Genomic DNA, 14,418 nt, shown 5'->3' with positions numbered 1-14,418 from the left:
GGGAGGAATTGAAAGAGAAGTTGTTGAGGGTGAGGACGAGTTCGGCTAAGCGGATGAGGGTGTCAGTGGAGGGGGACTGGTTGGGCCTGCTTGCACAAGGAATTCAGAAGCTGCACAAGACAGCATCCTGAACTCCAGGCTCTATGCTCGAATCTATACTTCTGCTGTACTGAATTCTGCAAGCTCATTGTTAACACATTTTTCTTTAAATTCACTAGCCATGGAAATGTGCAAATTAAAGGTTAATGTTTGGGAAATGTGATCCCACTGCAGAGCCTGGCCATCAAGAGAACAGACTGTGACAGTTGACCAACTCGAAAATCAAGTGTTACAGACGTAATTTCCTGATACAGTAATCAAATGCAAGTTTCCAGCTCATACAATCTGAGGATATTTGTTGCTTAAGCATAATTCCATGGTAGTCATCAATATGTCATCATTCAATATGATTATCTCATTATCTAACTTTTCAAATCCATTCTTGTAGCAATCAACAATATTGTGCCCCTCAGCTGCCTCAAACAAAACCCTCTAAGATATTTGAATACCAGCAGCAGCTGTTTACCATTATCAAAACTGCAGCAACTTGGCTCATTGTGTTTCAAGTAAGAATGAAAAACATTTACCGTTACTTCCTGTTACCCAGGTCTCAGCGTCATCAAAATGAGCATCACCTCCAATGGCTGATCCAGGACCAAAGGCATGAGCCAGAACCCCACCACGTCCATCAAAAGGAGCTCCATCACCATGGTCTAGCAAAAGGTATTGAACAGATATGTTAGTAAAGGATCACTTGTAGCTAAGGAAGAAAATAGATCTGTACTTGTTCGAAGAATGAAACAAAACAAAAGGATGCTGGTAAAAACAATTGACTAATCAGATAAACCTAATTTTTCCATCACATTTATTTTATTATCTAAAATTTAATTTACCAGCTCCAGCTGGGATTTGAACACAGGACCTAAATTTTTTTCTGCTGGCATGGGGCCCCTGTCACCTTGCCGTAAAAGTCAGGAAAGAGTTTGTTTCTGCCTACGACTGTTGAGTTGTTCATTAATTTGAGGCAGGTCTTTTTCCTCATTCCAATTGGAATTCCTGCCTCCAAGAGAAGCCCATCAATCAAATGACCAGCATTGTTCTGGTGCTGGAGGTACCATCAGGTGTGTTGAGTACTGTTTATACTACACCAGTCCCAGTGGAGCCAGTCAGCATTGAGGCCCAGACTGAGGGATAAATCCCAGGTCACACTGGCACCTTTCTAGCAGGATGCATAGCTTCAAGGGAAGCGTTGGGAAGGTACAGCGGATTTAAAAAAGGAGTCACACCCTCTTGTCCAGTGGCCATCAGAACTCCAGGTCCTATGTGATGTTCTGAAAAATTGGTGTTTGAGGGAGGAGGTCCTTAAGTGGGCATTAATTGACAAATTAAAGGTAACATTGGCACAGGAGTGATCACACAGACTGCAGTTGCTTTGCTGCTGTGGTATCCAATCAGCCTGCCAACAAACAGGGGGTGCTGGAAGAGAGGGGTGGAGGTGCTATAGCTTATTGAACCATGCTTTGAAATTCCTTATACAATAGCATCATCAATACTACTTAATAGCACACCTATCTATTTGGTTACAGGTGTTGATTGGTCTCCTGAGTAACTCCAGCGTTTTCTGTACATATGTCAGAGTTCCAACATTTGCAGTTGTTAGTTTCAATTTTATTTGAACATACCTTGAATAGTAAAGATGATTTCAATATCTGACAACGTTTCTGTCTTTGTAAATGATAAGTTAGTAACATTACTCCAATGTTGGAAAGCTCGCTTCATAATTTCATCCACAGTGGCCCTTCCCAATTTATTCGTATATTGGCGTACTCTGTGGAAGGATAAAGTCAAATATATCGCTATTGTTTAATCATATTGAAAAGGTTAAGTTGATTGCATGTTTCAGACATCAATCTTTGTTCTTCTGAAAGTACGGCATGCCACCTGCTCCAGTCACTACGACATAGAGTCGTAGAGCTGTACAGCACAGAAACAGACCCTTTGGTCTAACTTGTCCATGCCAATCAGATATCTTAAATTAATCTAGTCCCATTTGCCAGTATTTGGCCCATATCCCTCTAATCCCTTCCTATTCACATACCCATCCAAATGCCTTTTACATGTTGTAATTGTACCAGCCTCCACCACTTCCTCTGGCATCTTATTGCATACAGGCACCACCCTCTGCATGAAAATGCTGCCCCTTAGGTCCCTTTTAAATCTTTCCTCTCCCACCTTAAACCTATGACCTCTAGTTTTGGACTCTCCCGCCCCAGGGAAGAAACCTTGGCTCTTCACCCTATCCATGCCCCACATGACTTTATAAACCTCTATGAGGTAACCCCTCAGCCTCCCGCGCTCCAGGGAAAATAGCCCCAGCCTATTCAGCCTCTCCCTGTAGCTCAAACCCTCCAACCCCAGCAACATCCTTGTAAATCTTTTCTGAACCCTTTCAAGTTTCACAACATCCTTCCTAAAGCAGGGACTGCAGAGCGGAACTGCATGCAGTATTCCAAAAGTGGCCTAACCAATGTCCTGTACAGCAGCAAGATGATCTCCCAACTCAGTGCACTGACCAATAAAGACAAGCATACCAAACACCTTCTTCACTACCCTGTCTACCTGCGACTCCACTTTCAATGAACTATGAGCCAGCACTGCAAGGTCTCTAGATCAGCAACACTCCCCAGGACCTTACGTTTATGTGTCAGTCTTCACAATGGAGGGCACAAATAACTTGCTAGTAATTGATGACAAAGTGATTTAAATAGGTGACACGATCATTATCAGGAAAGAGGTAGTGTTGGGCAAGCTAATGGTGCTAAAGGTAGACAAGTCTCCTGGCCCCGATGGAATGCCTCCCAGGGTACTGAAAGAGATGGCGGGAGTAAAAGCAAATGTACTTGTGGTAATTTTCCAAAATTCGCTGGACTCTGGGGCAGTTCCAGCAGATTGGAAAACAGCCAATGTGACACCACTGTTCAAAAAAGGAGGTGGACAAAAGATGGGGAATTTTAGGCTGGTTAGCTTAACTTTTGTACTGGAGAAAATGCTTAAATCTATCATCAAGGAAGAAATAGTAAGACATCGAGATAGAAATTGCCCCATTGGGCAGACACACCATGGGTTCAAGAGAGGCAGGTCATGCTTGACTAATTTGCTGGAATTCTACAAAGACATAGTAAGCGCAGTGGACAACGGGGATCCAGTAGATGTGGTGTATCTGAATTTCCAAAAGGCATTCGACAAGGTGCCGCACAAAAGGCTGCTGCTTAAGATAAAGGTGCACAGCATTATGGGTAATATATTAGCATGGATCGAGGATTGGTTAACTAACAGGAAGCAAAGAGTGGGGATAAATGAGTACTTTTCTGGTTGGCGAACAGTGATTAGTTGTGTGCCTCAGGGATCAGTGCTGGAACCACAATTATTTATATTTACATAGATGATTTGGAGTTGGGGACCATGTGTAGTGTGTCAAAGTTTTGGATGACACTAAGATGGGTGGTAGAGCAATGTGAGCAGAAGACTCTGAAAGTTTGCAGAGGGATATAGATAGTTTAAGTGACTGGATGAAGGTCTGGCAGATGCCAGGCCAGGTGATATGTTGTAAACACATGATTGTGGGAGCTGGTGGACCCCATTGTGTTCAGACTGACCACATCTGTAGCAAGTAAAGAAGGGTCCCAACCCAAAACGTCAGCTTTCCTGCTCCTCTAATGCTGCCTGGCCTGCTGCATTCCTCCAGCTCCACACTGTATTATCTCTGTAGCAAGTGTTGGTTGCTTGAAGAACTCTGGCTCTGTGGATAAGCTGGAATCTGAGATTTGAACACTAAGACACATCAGGGAGGAGGAGAGTTACCTGGACGCTGTGTTCCAGGAGGCAGTCACACCCATTAGATTAACGACCCCGATTTCAGTCAATGTTCAGGGACAGGAGGGTGTGACTATGAGTCCGGCAGGGAAAGGGAACCAGGAGGTAGTGCTAAAGGAGCCTCAGCCCTTAAACACCCCCAGGCTGAAGATTCTTGATTCCCTCTGTGGACGAGAGCAGGGGCAATGGGGAGAATGAGCAAACTGACCATAGCACCGTGGTACAGGGAGCCATTGAAGAGGGGGGAGAAAAGAGAAATATAGTTATAATTGGGGGATAGTATAGACAGGGGAATAGACACTGTTTGCTGTGGCTAGGAGAGAATCCCAAAGGCTGTACTGACTGCCTGGTGCTCAGGCTCATGAGCTTGGCTGCAGAGGAGCTGGGAGTGGGAAGGGAAAGATCCAGGTGTCACGATCCACAGAGGAGCCAACAATATAGGTAGAAAGAGAAAAGAGGCCCTAATGAGGTAGGAGCTACATTTTTAAAAAAGCAGAACCAAAAAGGTAGTAATCTCTGGAATACTACCTGTGCCAAAAGCCAACAAGATTAAAGAGGTAAACGCATGGCTCAGAGATTGGTGTGGGAGAAACGGGTTCAAGTTCATGGAACATTGGCACCAGGACTGGGGAAGGAGGGAGCTGTTCCACTGAGACAGGAGTCCTGGCAAATCACGTAACCCTGGCTGCAGCTATGGCCTTACTAACTAGAGGGGAGGGAAGCAAAAGAGAGGAAATTATCGACCAATCATTTGGTAAGATTTTCAAATCCATTAGTAAGGATGAGATTACAAACTACTTGGAGGTACATGGTAAAACAGGGCAGAAACAGCACGGTTTTGTCAAGGGGAAGGTCATGCCTGACAATTCGATTAGAATTCTTTGAGAAGGTAACGAGCAAGTTAGACAAAGGAGAGCCGGAGGACATGATGTGTTTGGATTTCCAGAAGGCCTTTGACAAGGTGCCACACAGGAGGCTGCTAAATAAGATAAGAGCCCATGGTGTAAGGTGCAAGGTACTGGCATGGATAGAGGATTGGCTGACTGGCAGAAGGCAGAGAGTAGGGATAAAGGGGTCTTTTTCAGAATTTCAGCTGGTGACTAGTGGAGTCCGTAGGGGTCCCTGATGGGACCACAACCATTCACGGTACATTAATGATCTGGACAAAGGAACTGAGGAAATTGTTGCTACATTTGCAGAAGACACAAAGATAGGTTGGGGGGGCAGGTAGTGTTAAGGAAGCGGGGAGGCTGCAGAAGGACTTGGACATACGAGTGGGCAAAGAAGTGGCAGATCGAGTAGAATGTGGGGAAACTTGAGATTTTGTACTTTTGTGGGAGTTGGAGAGGGTCCAGAGGGGGTTTTACAAGAATGATCCCAGGGATGTAGGTCTTGTCATATAAGGAGTGGTTGAGGACCTTGGATCTGTACTCGATGAAGCTTAGAAAGTTGAGGAGGGATCCCATTGAAATTATAGATTATTAAGAGGCCTATATAAGGCTTCACACAAGGCCCTATAACCTGTGATTTCCTTACTAACTAAAAATCTGTCTATCTCAACATTGAATATACTTAACCACGAGTCTCAACAGCCCTCTATGGAGAAGAATTGCAGATTCACTACCCTGTGAGATTAAAAAAAATCCTCCTCATCTCCATCTTAAATGTACAATACCTTTCTCTGGGATTGTGCCCTCTGGTCCTAGACTCGCTCACAAGGAAAAGCAACGGTTCCACATCAACCCTGTCAAATCCCCTAAGAATCTTGTATTTTTCAATAAAGTTGCTTCTCATTCTTCTATATTCCAATGAGTACAGGCCCAATCTACTTAGCCTCACCTCATTAGACAATCGCTCCATACCTAGAATTAGCCTAAGGAACATTTTCTGAGCTGCCTCTAATGCCAGTATATCTTCTCTTGGATAAGGGACAAAGAACAATGAACAATACAGCACAGGAACAGCCCCTTTGGCCCTCTAAGTCTGCACCATCACATTTTGCCCTCCCATCGTAAAACTGTCTTCACTTACAGGATCTACATCCCTCTGTTCCCTTCCTATTCATGTATTCACCCAGGCGCTCCTTGGATGCTGCTATTATGTCTGCTTCCACCACCTCCTCTGGCAGCATGTTCCAGGGACTCACTACCCTTTGTGTGAGAAACGTGTCTCACACATCTTTTTTAAGCCTTCCCGCCTCACACCTTGAACCTGTGTCTCCCAGTAATTGACCCCTCCACCCTGGGAAAAAGCCTCATGCTTTACACTCTATCCATGCCATTCACAATGTTATAAACTTCTATCAGGTCACCCCCTCAATCTCCTGCGTTCCAGTGAAAACAAACTCAGTCTATCCAATCTTTCTTCATAAAATCCCCCACAGCAGACTACATCCTGGTAAACCTTTTCTGTACCCTCTCCAAAGCATCTACATCCTTCTGGTAGAGTGGTGGCCAGATCGGTATGCAATATTCCAAATGTGGCCTAACTAAAGTTCTATAAAGCTGCAGCATAACTCACCTATCTTTATACTCAATGTCTCCTCCAATGAAGGCAAGCATGCCATGGGCCTTTTTTACTACCTTATCTACCTGTGCTGCCACCTTCAGTGATCTGTGGACCTGCACGTCCAGATCCCTCTGCACATCAATATTCCTAAGAGTTCTGCCATTCACTGTATAATTTCCACTTGTACTTGACTTTCCAAAATGCATCATTTGTCCAGATTAAACTCCACCTGCCATTTTTCTGCCCATGCCTCCAACTGACCTACATCCTGCTGTATCCTCTGACAATCCTCCTAACTACCCATAACTCCACCAATCTTTGTATCATCGGCAAACTCACTAATTAGACCAGCTATGTTCTCCTCCCAATCATTTATGTAGATCATGAACAGCAGAAGACCTAGCACTGATCCCTGTGGAACACCACTAGTCACAACCCTCCATTCTGAAAAGCATCCTTCCACCACTACCCTCTGTCTCCTATAACTAAGGCAGTTCTGTATCCATCTTGCCAGCTCACCCCGATGTCATATGACATCACCTTTTGTACCAATTTGCCATGAGGGACCTTGTCAAAGGCTTTACTGAAGCCCATGTAAACAACATCAACCGCTTTTCCTGCATCAAGCATCTTCATCACCTCCTCAAAAAACTCAATCAAGTTTGTGAGGCATGAACTCCCCCACACAAAACCGTGCTGTCTCTCACTAATATGTCCATTTGCTTCCAAATGCGTATGGATTTTGTCTCTGAGAATTGTTTCCAATAATTTCCATACCACCAACATGAGACTCACAGGCCTGTAATTTTCAGGATTATCCCTGCTACCCTTCTTAAACAATGGGACAACATTTGCTAGTCTCCAGTCCTCTGGGACCTCATCTGTGGCCAAAAAGGATACAAAGATGTCTGTCAATGCTTCAGCAATTTATTCTCTTTCCTCCCTCAATATTTTGGGACGGATTCCATCAGGACTCGGGGACTAATCTACCCTAATACTTTTTAAGATGGACAACACTTCTTCCTTTTTAATAGCAACTTGGCTAAGAAACCCAACATTCCCTCACCTGAGATCATCCTCCACCAATTCCTTCTCTTTGGTGAATACTGACACAAGGTATTTGTTTAGGACCTCACCTACCTCTTCTGGCTCCACACAGTTTCTCTCCTTTGTCCTTGTGTGGGCAAATCCTTTCCCTAGTTATCCACTTGCTTTTTATACATGTATAAAAAACCTCCAGATTCTCCTTAATCCCGCTTGCAATGACATTTCATGACCCCTTTTAACCTTTCTAATTCCTTGTTTAAGTTCTTTCCTATTTTCCTATATACTTCAAGGGCTTTGTCAGTTCCCATCCTCCTAGCCTCACGTATACTTCCTTTTCCTTTCTGACCAAGGTCATAACATCCCAGGTCATCCAGGGTTCATGTAACTTGCCCATACCTATCCTTCATTCTCGCAGGAATGTGCTGCTCCTGAACTCTTATCAAGCTGAAACTGTCTGTGGTATCCCAGCTGTTCTCTAACCCATGCCTTGTACAATTTAAGCAAGACCTCCATTTATACTCCATTCCCTTTGAAATAAAGGCCAATATTTTTAATTTATTCATTTTTTAATTCCACTGCTGTGTAGTGCTGGGGCATGGAGGCAGGTCTTGTTCTGTGCTCAGTCTGCAGTAAGCTGCCACCTCCTTCACGTTGGGTTCGGCTGCTGGCCTTCCCAGGACCCCTGTCAGTGCAAAATTACTTTCTGAATTTCTGGTGCATGTTTTCTCGGGCGGCTTTGCGAAAGTAGTGAAACCCTGTCCCTGTGCTCTTGATCCAGGAATAAAAATCAGAGCCATAATTTCTAGATCACAAGAATCTTGTTCAAGTGAAGTTTGTAAGCACTCAGTGTCACATGTTGCACCCAAATGTGCGATATAACACTGAGCAGAACTGACACAGAATCAGCTAGTGTTGATATATTTAATAAGCTGCATCTTTTGTGCTTGATGCACATCCATTTCAGACTAAACATTGATGGATGTTAATGAATGAATAGGGCATGTCATATAAGCAAGATCTATACCTGTACGTGAGATCATTCTTGGTAAAAGTAGGCATTCCAGGCAAGAAACTGAAGTTACTTAGATCAGTCACTCCACAACGAGGTTGTCCATTTGAATCTGTTCCTCCAGTAACCATGCTTTCAGGTATTTGAAGTTTCCATGGTACCTAGAAGTAAGACATGGATTTATTTTCATGTGACACTATTTTATTTCTGAGCTGTTATTTTCATTTTATTATTGCTTGCAATTATTAGCTGAAGTATGAATATTGTTGCTTTGGATTACCGTTTGAACAGTTGCAAAATCTATGTCACCAATTTTAACTCTTAACTCACTTGCAAAAGCCAACACCTAGGTCAAATTATCTAACCCTGCAACCTGACTTCTAGAGGCTTACATTTTGGCCTCAGTTAAAATATGGAAATCAGGTTGTTGCTCAAACTCAGTAAGACCATAAAACCATATGAGTAGGTGCAGAAGTTGGCCGTTCAGCCCATCGGGTCTGTTGCGCCATTCAATTAAATCGTAAGTGACCTGATAATCCTCAACTCCATTTTCCTGCCTTTTCACCATAACCTATGATTCCCTTTCTGATTAAAAATCTACCTCAGCCTTGAATATACAGAATGACCCAATATCAGTGAAAATAGTCTGAATGGCATCCTTCCACACTTTAAGACTTCTATGATTCTGTAAAGAATTCCACAGAAGGAAAAAAGGTTCCTCCTTATCTCTGTCCTAACTGGGTGTATAGGATGGGCTGCAGGGATAAAATTCTTAATAATATTCGACAGCCGCATGACCTTGAATGAGTCCTGTGAACATCCCTGTAGTGTGGAAGATGGCTTTTTCTGTACTTGCTGTTTGTTACACTGTATATGAAAGTTTAATTCCAAGTCGGTGGACGTTACCTCAGACCGGGATTGTGAACAGTGCCAGGGACAAACCTAAACCCCCAGACCAGCTGTCGATCGAGGGGTCCCTGATGCACAGCAGGGCGTGAGGCTCATTGCTTTCTTTTCCTTCCTTTTGCATCTTGTTTTATTACTTAATAGAGGTTCATATTTCAGTTTTGCTTTCCTTTCTTTTCCCTTTTAATTATCACTTAATAAATGTTTATATTTAAGCAAATTATTGAGTCTGCTCTTACCTACGTGTAACTGAATCTGAAAAGAACTGCTTGGATTACCCTGTGATCCAAGACATTGAGCAACCCCTTACGCTGAGATTCAGCTGCCTGCTCATAGACTGCCTCACAAGGGGAAAGAATCTCGCTTCCCTGTCAAGCCCCTAAGAATCTTGAGTGTTTCAGTAAGGTTGCCTCTATTCTTCCAAACACCAATGAGTACAGGCCCAATCTGCTCAACATTTCCTCATAAGGCAATCCTTCCATGCCTGGGATCAACCTAATGAGCCTTCTCTGGACTGTCTCTAATGCCACCTTCCCTTAGATAAGGCACACCAAATCTGTTTGCATTATTCCAGGTGTGGTCTAACTGATGCCTTGAATACTTTTAGCAGGACATCCCTATCTTTATATTTCACGTCCCCTTTGGAAAATTAGAACCCTCTAAAACAATGTCTACTGATTCAAGTGTGGTTCAGTTGGTGATATTCTTGTCTCTGATTCAAAAGTTCCACGTTCAAGCTCCATTCCAGGATTTAAACACAAAGATCAATGCTAACACTGCAGTGTATTAGTGAGGGACTGCTGCACTATCAAGGCAGTGTCTTTCCGATGAAATTTTAATTGAAGGCTCCAGCTGCTTGTCACAACAATAGTGATCTGCAGTATTTCTGGGAACCTCAGGGAACTTGTAGAAACAATTCCTAGAGTTAAATAAATATTTGGGAGAGTCTCTGAGGTCATCATGATTGTAAGTGAAGAAGGGAACCCAGTCCACAAGGAATTCGATAAAGAAATTGTACATTTTCACCTCTGGCTTCACTTCTCAATATAAGATTTCACTGGCATACTGCCATGGATGACAAGTAAAGTCATTTAAATGTCAAAATGACACGATTGAACCTTGAAATAAAACATTAATAAGTCCCTTCTCTGCCTGAAGCAGACTATTCCAGTACTGCTGGAAGCCTCATATTTAAAATAGTGGTAATGCATAGAGGGTTACCCAGAATACTTAAATGCTGCTGTGTTCATCCAGCCCTGCACCTTGTTGTCTCGGATTCTCCAGCATCTGCAGTTCCTACTATCTACTTAAATGACATGTTCACTTCACTTCCCATGGCAGGAAGGGTAAAATTAAAAACTATCAGTGCTAACATTTTCAATGTAATTAAAGTTTCCTTTAGACAGCGATTGGAACAATTATTTCCCAAATTATATTCCTTTTACGCTGTAGAGGGCCTCTGCAGATAAACAGCTGAACTAACTCTGTTTAGAGTGTTTACAAAGTAGTTTCAAAATCTCCCCTCCCCCTACCGCATCCCAAAACCAGTCCAGCTCGTCCCTGCCTCCCTAACCTGTTCTTCCTCCCACCTATCCCCTCCTCCCACCTCAAGCCGCACCTCCATCTCCTACCGACCAACCTCATCCCGCCCCCTTGACCTGTCCGTCCTCCCTGGACTGACCTATCCCCTTCCTAACTCCCTACTTACACTCACCTTTACTGGCTCCATCCCCGCCTCTTCGACCTGTTTGTTTCCTCTCCACCTATCCTCTCCTCTATCCCTCTTCTATCCACCTCCCACTCTCTCCCTATTTATTTCAGAACCCCCTTCCCCTCCCCCTTTTCTGATGAAGGATCTAGGCCCGAAACGTCAGCCTCTCTGCTCCTATGATGCTGCTTGGCCTGCTGTGTTCATCCAGCCCTGCACCTTGTTGTACATAGAAACAAATGAGACTTTCTAATGAATGGTGAATTTGAATGCGCTGCCTGTAACACCGACCACAATAAGGTAATAACAATGTGTACGAAAGGGGCATGCATTTAAGCTGAGAGGGGGAAAATTCAAAGGAGATATGAGGGGCAAGCTTTGTACACAGAGTGGTAGGAGTCTGGAGTGCACTGCCAAGGGTGGTGGTGGGGACAGATACGATAGGGATGTTTAAGGGACTTTTAGGTAAGCACATGAATATATAAGGAATGGAGGGATATCGACCAAGGGCAGGCAGAAGGGATTAGTTTAATTTGGTATAACAAGGTGTAGAGCTGGATGAACACAGCAGGCCAACCAGCATCATAGGAGCAGGAAGGCTGACGTTTCGGGCCCAGACCCCTTCATTAATTTGGTGTCATTTTTGGCACAACATTGTGGGCCGAAGGGCCCGTTCCTGTGCTGTACAGTTCTATGTTCTATGTTCTAACAGATTGTTGCCTTCATGCCCTTTTCCTCTATCCAAAACATAATTGGAAGAACGTACCTCGTACAAATTAAACAGATAAGTGAGCTGAAAAATTACGGTGTTGGACACTTATCCCCCAACAGCAATTTGAACAGTGAATTGACATGGAGTGGGAAAAGGAAAATGGTGGGTGTGTGGAAGCCAGGGGTTGACTGTACCACCTCTTCACGTTCTATCCCCCTGCCAAATTAGTTTAAACCCCCATCAACCACCCTCCCACAAGGGTGTTATTCCCCTTCCAGTTCAGGTGCAGCTGATCAGACTCATACAGATCTGACCTTCTCCAGAAATGAAGCCAATGATCCAGGAATCTACAGCTGTTCCTCCTGCTCCAACTCTTCTGCCACATATGCATCTGTTCTATCCACGTGTCCCTATACTCACTAGCATGTCACACTGGGAGTAATCCAGAGATTATAACCTTGAAGGTCTTGCTTTTTAATCTGCTGCCTAGCTCCCTAAATTCTTGTTGCAGGGCCTCATCCTTCTTTCTCCCTATGTCCTAGATATAGAGAGATCTGGGTGGGAGGGCGACAGTGGTATCCCAGAAAGAAAAGTCAGTTGAAACTGGTAGAAAGTTATAACTGTGTTTACCTGTCATTGAGCCAACGTAATCAAGAGTAAATTTATTTGTAAATAATTGTTGCAATTTTGTGTTCAATAATCGCATTAATTTCACATTTTGGGGAGCTTTTTCTGGTATCTTAATAAAGCTCTCCTACATGTGAAATTGAGTTATTAACTTTGCCTCATCACGATCCTTCAAATGCTATTACATTTGTGGCTGAGATCCCTCAATTTTCATCAAGCACACTTCATCAATGAAGCTTAATTTCCACATTAATGTTGAAAGGTATTGTTTAAAATCTGCCTATTAGGGAAGCAATCACATTAAAACACCAGATATGTCGAGAATGGTTAGTTGGCCTGTCAGAGCTGGTAGGAATGGTCTACCAGGCAGCTATCACAAACAACCATTTGTTACGGCAATCAGAATGCTACCAGGATCAAAACCCACACCAAACTGGTGGCTAACTGGGATTTACTATTTTCTACGAGCCCTCGTAACTGATGAGCTACCATTTCTATTCTTCTGGTTAAATTGCCTGATTTCCACTGTGTTTCTAGTCCTGAGATTAAAAGTATCAGAGAGAATGGGGTCAATCTGTGGTTAACCTCAAGGCATTTAGCCCAAATTTCCAACAGTAGGATCAGTGTCAAAAGCATCCATGAAGTGCTCTGGCCTGTCTAACTGTGTAATGTGCAATGGGCACATTACAAAACCAAGAAACTGTGCTGAGAAACTACATTTTCTTTGGATGTACAGGTACATTAAGCACTTTATGTGATTGTGGATAGTCTTATTTTTCACATCATATACCAAAGCTGCAACATGGTTCAATACTGACTTAACTCTAGCTTTCACAGTTCAAAATGTTTCATCAAAAACATTAAAAAGAGAACAGAAAGAAAACAAACAAGAATGTTTCCAGGTTAACCACAATCATTTGATACTCTCACACCTATAAAATAAAGAATAATATTAGAGATGCTTCCTTTCATACGAAAACCCTCAAGTTGATTCTTGAACATACCTCACCATCTCTTTCAGGTGTCTGCATTTGCATTCTTTCACTTGCAACTGGAGAAATGGTGAGAAAGCCAAATCCAATGGTAAGAAGAATGTACATTGTCTTCATTTTGGTAGTTTACTGTGTTGTAAACAGCCTCAAGATAAAAGGCACAATCTATTGTCCAGCTTTATATAGAGCCAGAATATTAATTAACACCATGACTCAAGTGAGAAATTCATACCTTAGAGTAATTATAACTGAGACGTTGCAGAAGTATTTTGTTTCGTAGTGATTATGTTGTTACTTAACATAATTTCAACAATTCCCTTCTTCTTTAAGAAGTGGAAAAGCATAAAACCCTTGAAAGTAAGTAATTTTTTGTATGTTAAATCATTAGATAAGCAGTAGGAAGAGATAGAATGTATGTAATATTTTACAAACCCATGTGATAATGGCATTTATCAGCTCTGGTTACTTGTACTTAAGTCAATACCAAAACAATGTTTTATGTAGATTGTATGAGATTTGCCAGAATTTATTCTTTTTGATGTAAAAGGAAAAACCCAAAGCAGACAGCCAAGGACAAAGTTATACACCGACCTACAAACCGCCTTTAACAGAGCTTTTAGCACGGTAAGGTATTATAAAGCTTTCCAAAGCAATAATAACAAACTAAATCAGACCCGTGGCCATATGAGATAATATTAAAACAAGTAACCAAAGGTGTGCTCAGAAGTAGCTTTTAAGGAGTTTCCTAGAAGAGGAAGAGAGACAAACAGAGTTAGAAAAGGTTCAACTAAAATTTCCACAGCTTAAGGCTGAGATGGCAGAGGGTACTGTGGAGCAATGAAAATCAGGAATGTGCAAAAGGAAGAGTTGGGGGAACGCAATGATCCTGGTGACTTGGAGCACTGGGGTAGGGTACAGCCATAGGGAGATTGGGATTGTGTGGGTTGGAACACTGGGGTAGGGTACAGCCATAGGGAGATTGGGATTGTGTGGGTTG

At 42.9% G+C, this 14,418-nt stretch overlaps 2 protein-coding genes across 2 annotated transcripts in view; one reads left to right on the top strand and one right to left on the bottom strand.

The window, feature by feature from the left end:
* Positions 1-13,575, bottom strand: part of LOC125483335 (macrophage metalloelastase-like) — a 29,043-nt gene extending 15,468 nt beyond the window's left edge. The window contains exons 1-4 of the mRNA XM_048598223.1: positions 13,434-13,575; positions 8,492-8,637; positions 1,722-1,867; positions 627-752 (exon numbers count right to left, since the gene is read on the bottom strand). Coding sequence (XP_048454180.1) covers positions 627-752; positions 1,722-1,867; positions 8,492-8,637; positions 13,434-13,538 — 523 coding nt within the window. The 5' untranslated portion in view covers positions 13,539-13,575. The remainder of the gene's footprint in view (positions 1-626; positions 753-1,721; positions 1,868-8,491; positions 8,638-13,433) is intronic.
* Positions 13,576-13,629: 54 nt separating this feature from the next.
* LOC125483392 (collagenase 3-like) overlaps positions 13,630-14,418 on the top strand; it is a 6,287-nt gene continuing 5,498 nt past the window's right edge. The window contains exons 1-2 of the mRNA XM_048598431.1: positions 13,630-13,638; positions 13,969-14,045. Of these exons, the coding sequence (XP_048454388.1) occupies positions 13,630-13,638; positions 13,969-14,045 (86 nt within the window). The remainder of the gene's footprint in view (positions 13,639-13,968; positions 14,046-14,418) is intronic.

The sequence above is a fragment of the Rhincodon typus genome, chromosome 6 (genome assembly GCF_021869965.1).
Source record: "Rhincodon typus isolate 14 chromosome 6, sRhiTyp1.1, whole genome shotgun sequence".
NCBI classification, from domain to species: Eukaryota; Metazoa; Chordata; class Chondrichthyes; order Orectolobiformes; family Rhincodontidae; genus Rhincodon; species Rhincodon typus.
The sequence above is the reverse complement of the archived record's forward strand: the minus strand, read 5'-3'. Positions and strand labels throughout refer to the sequence as shown.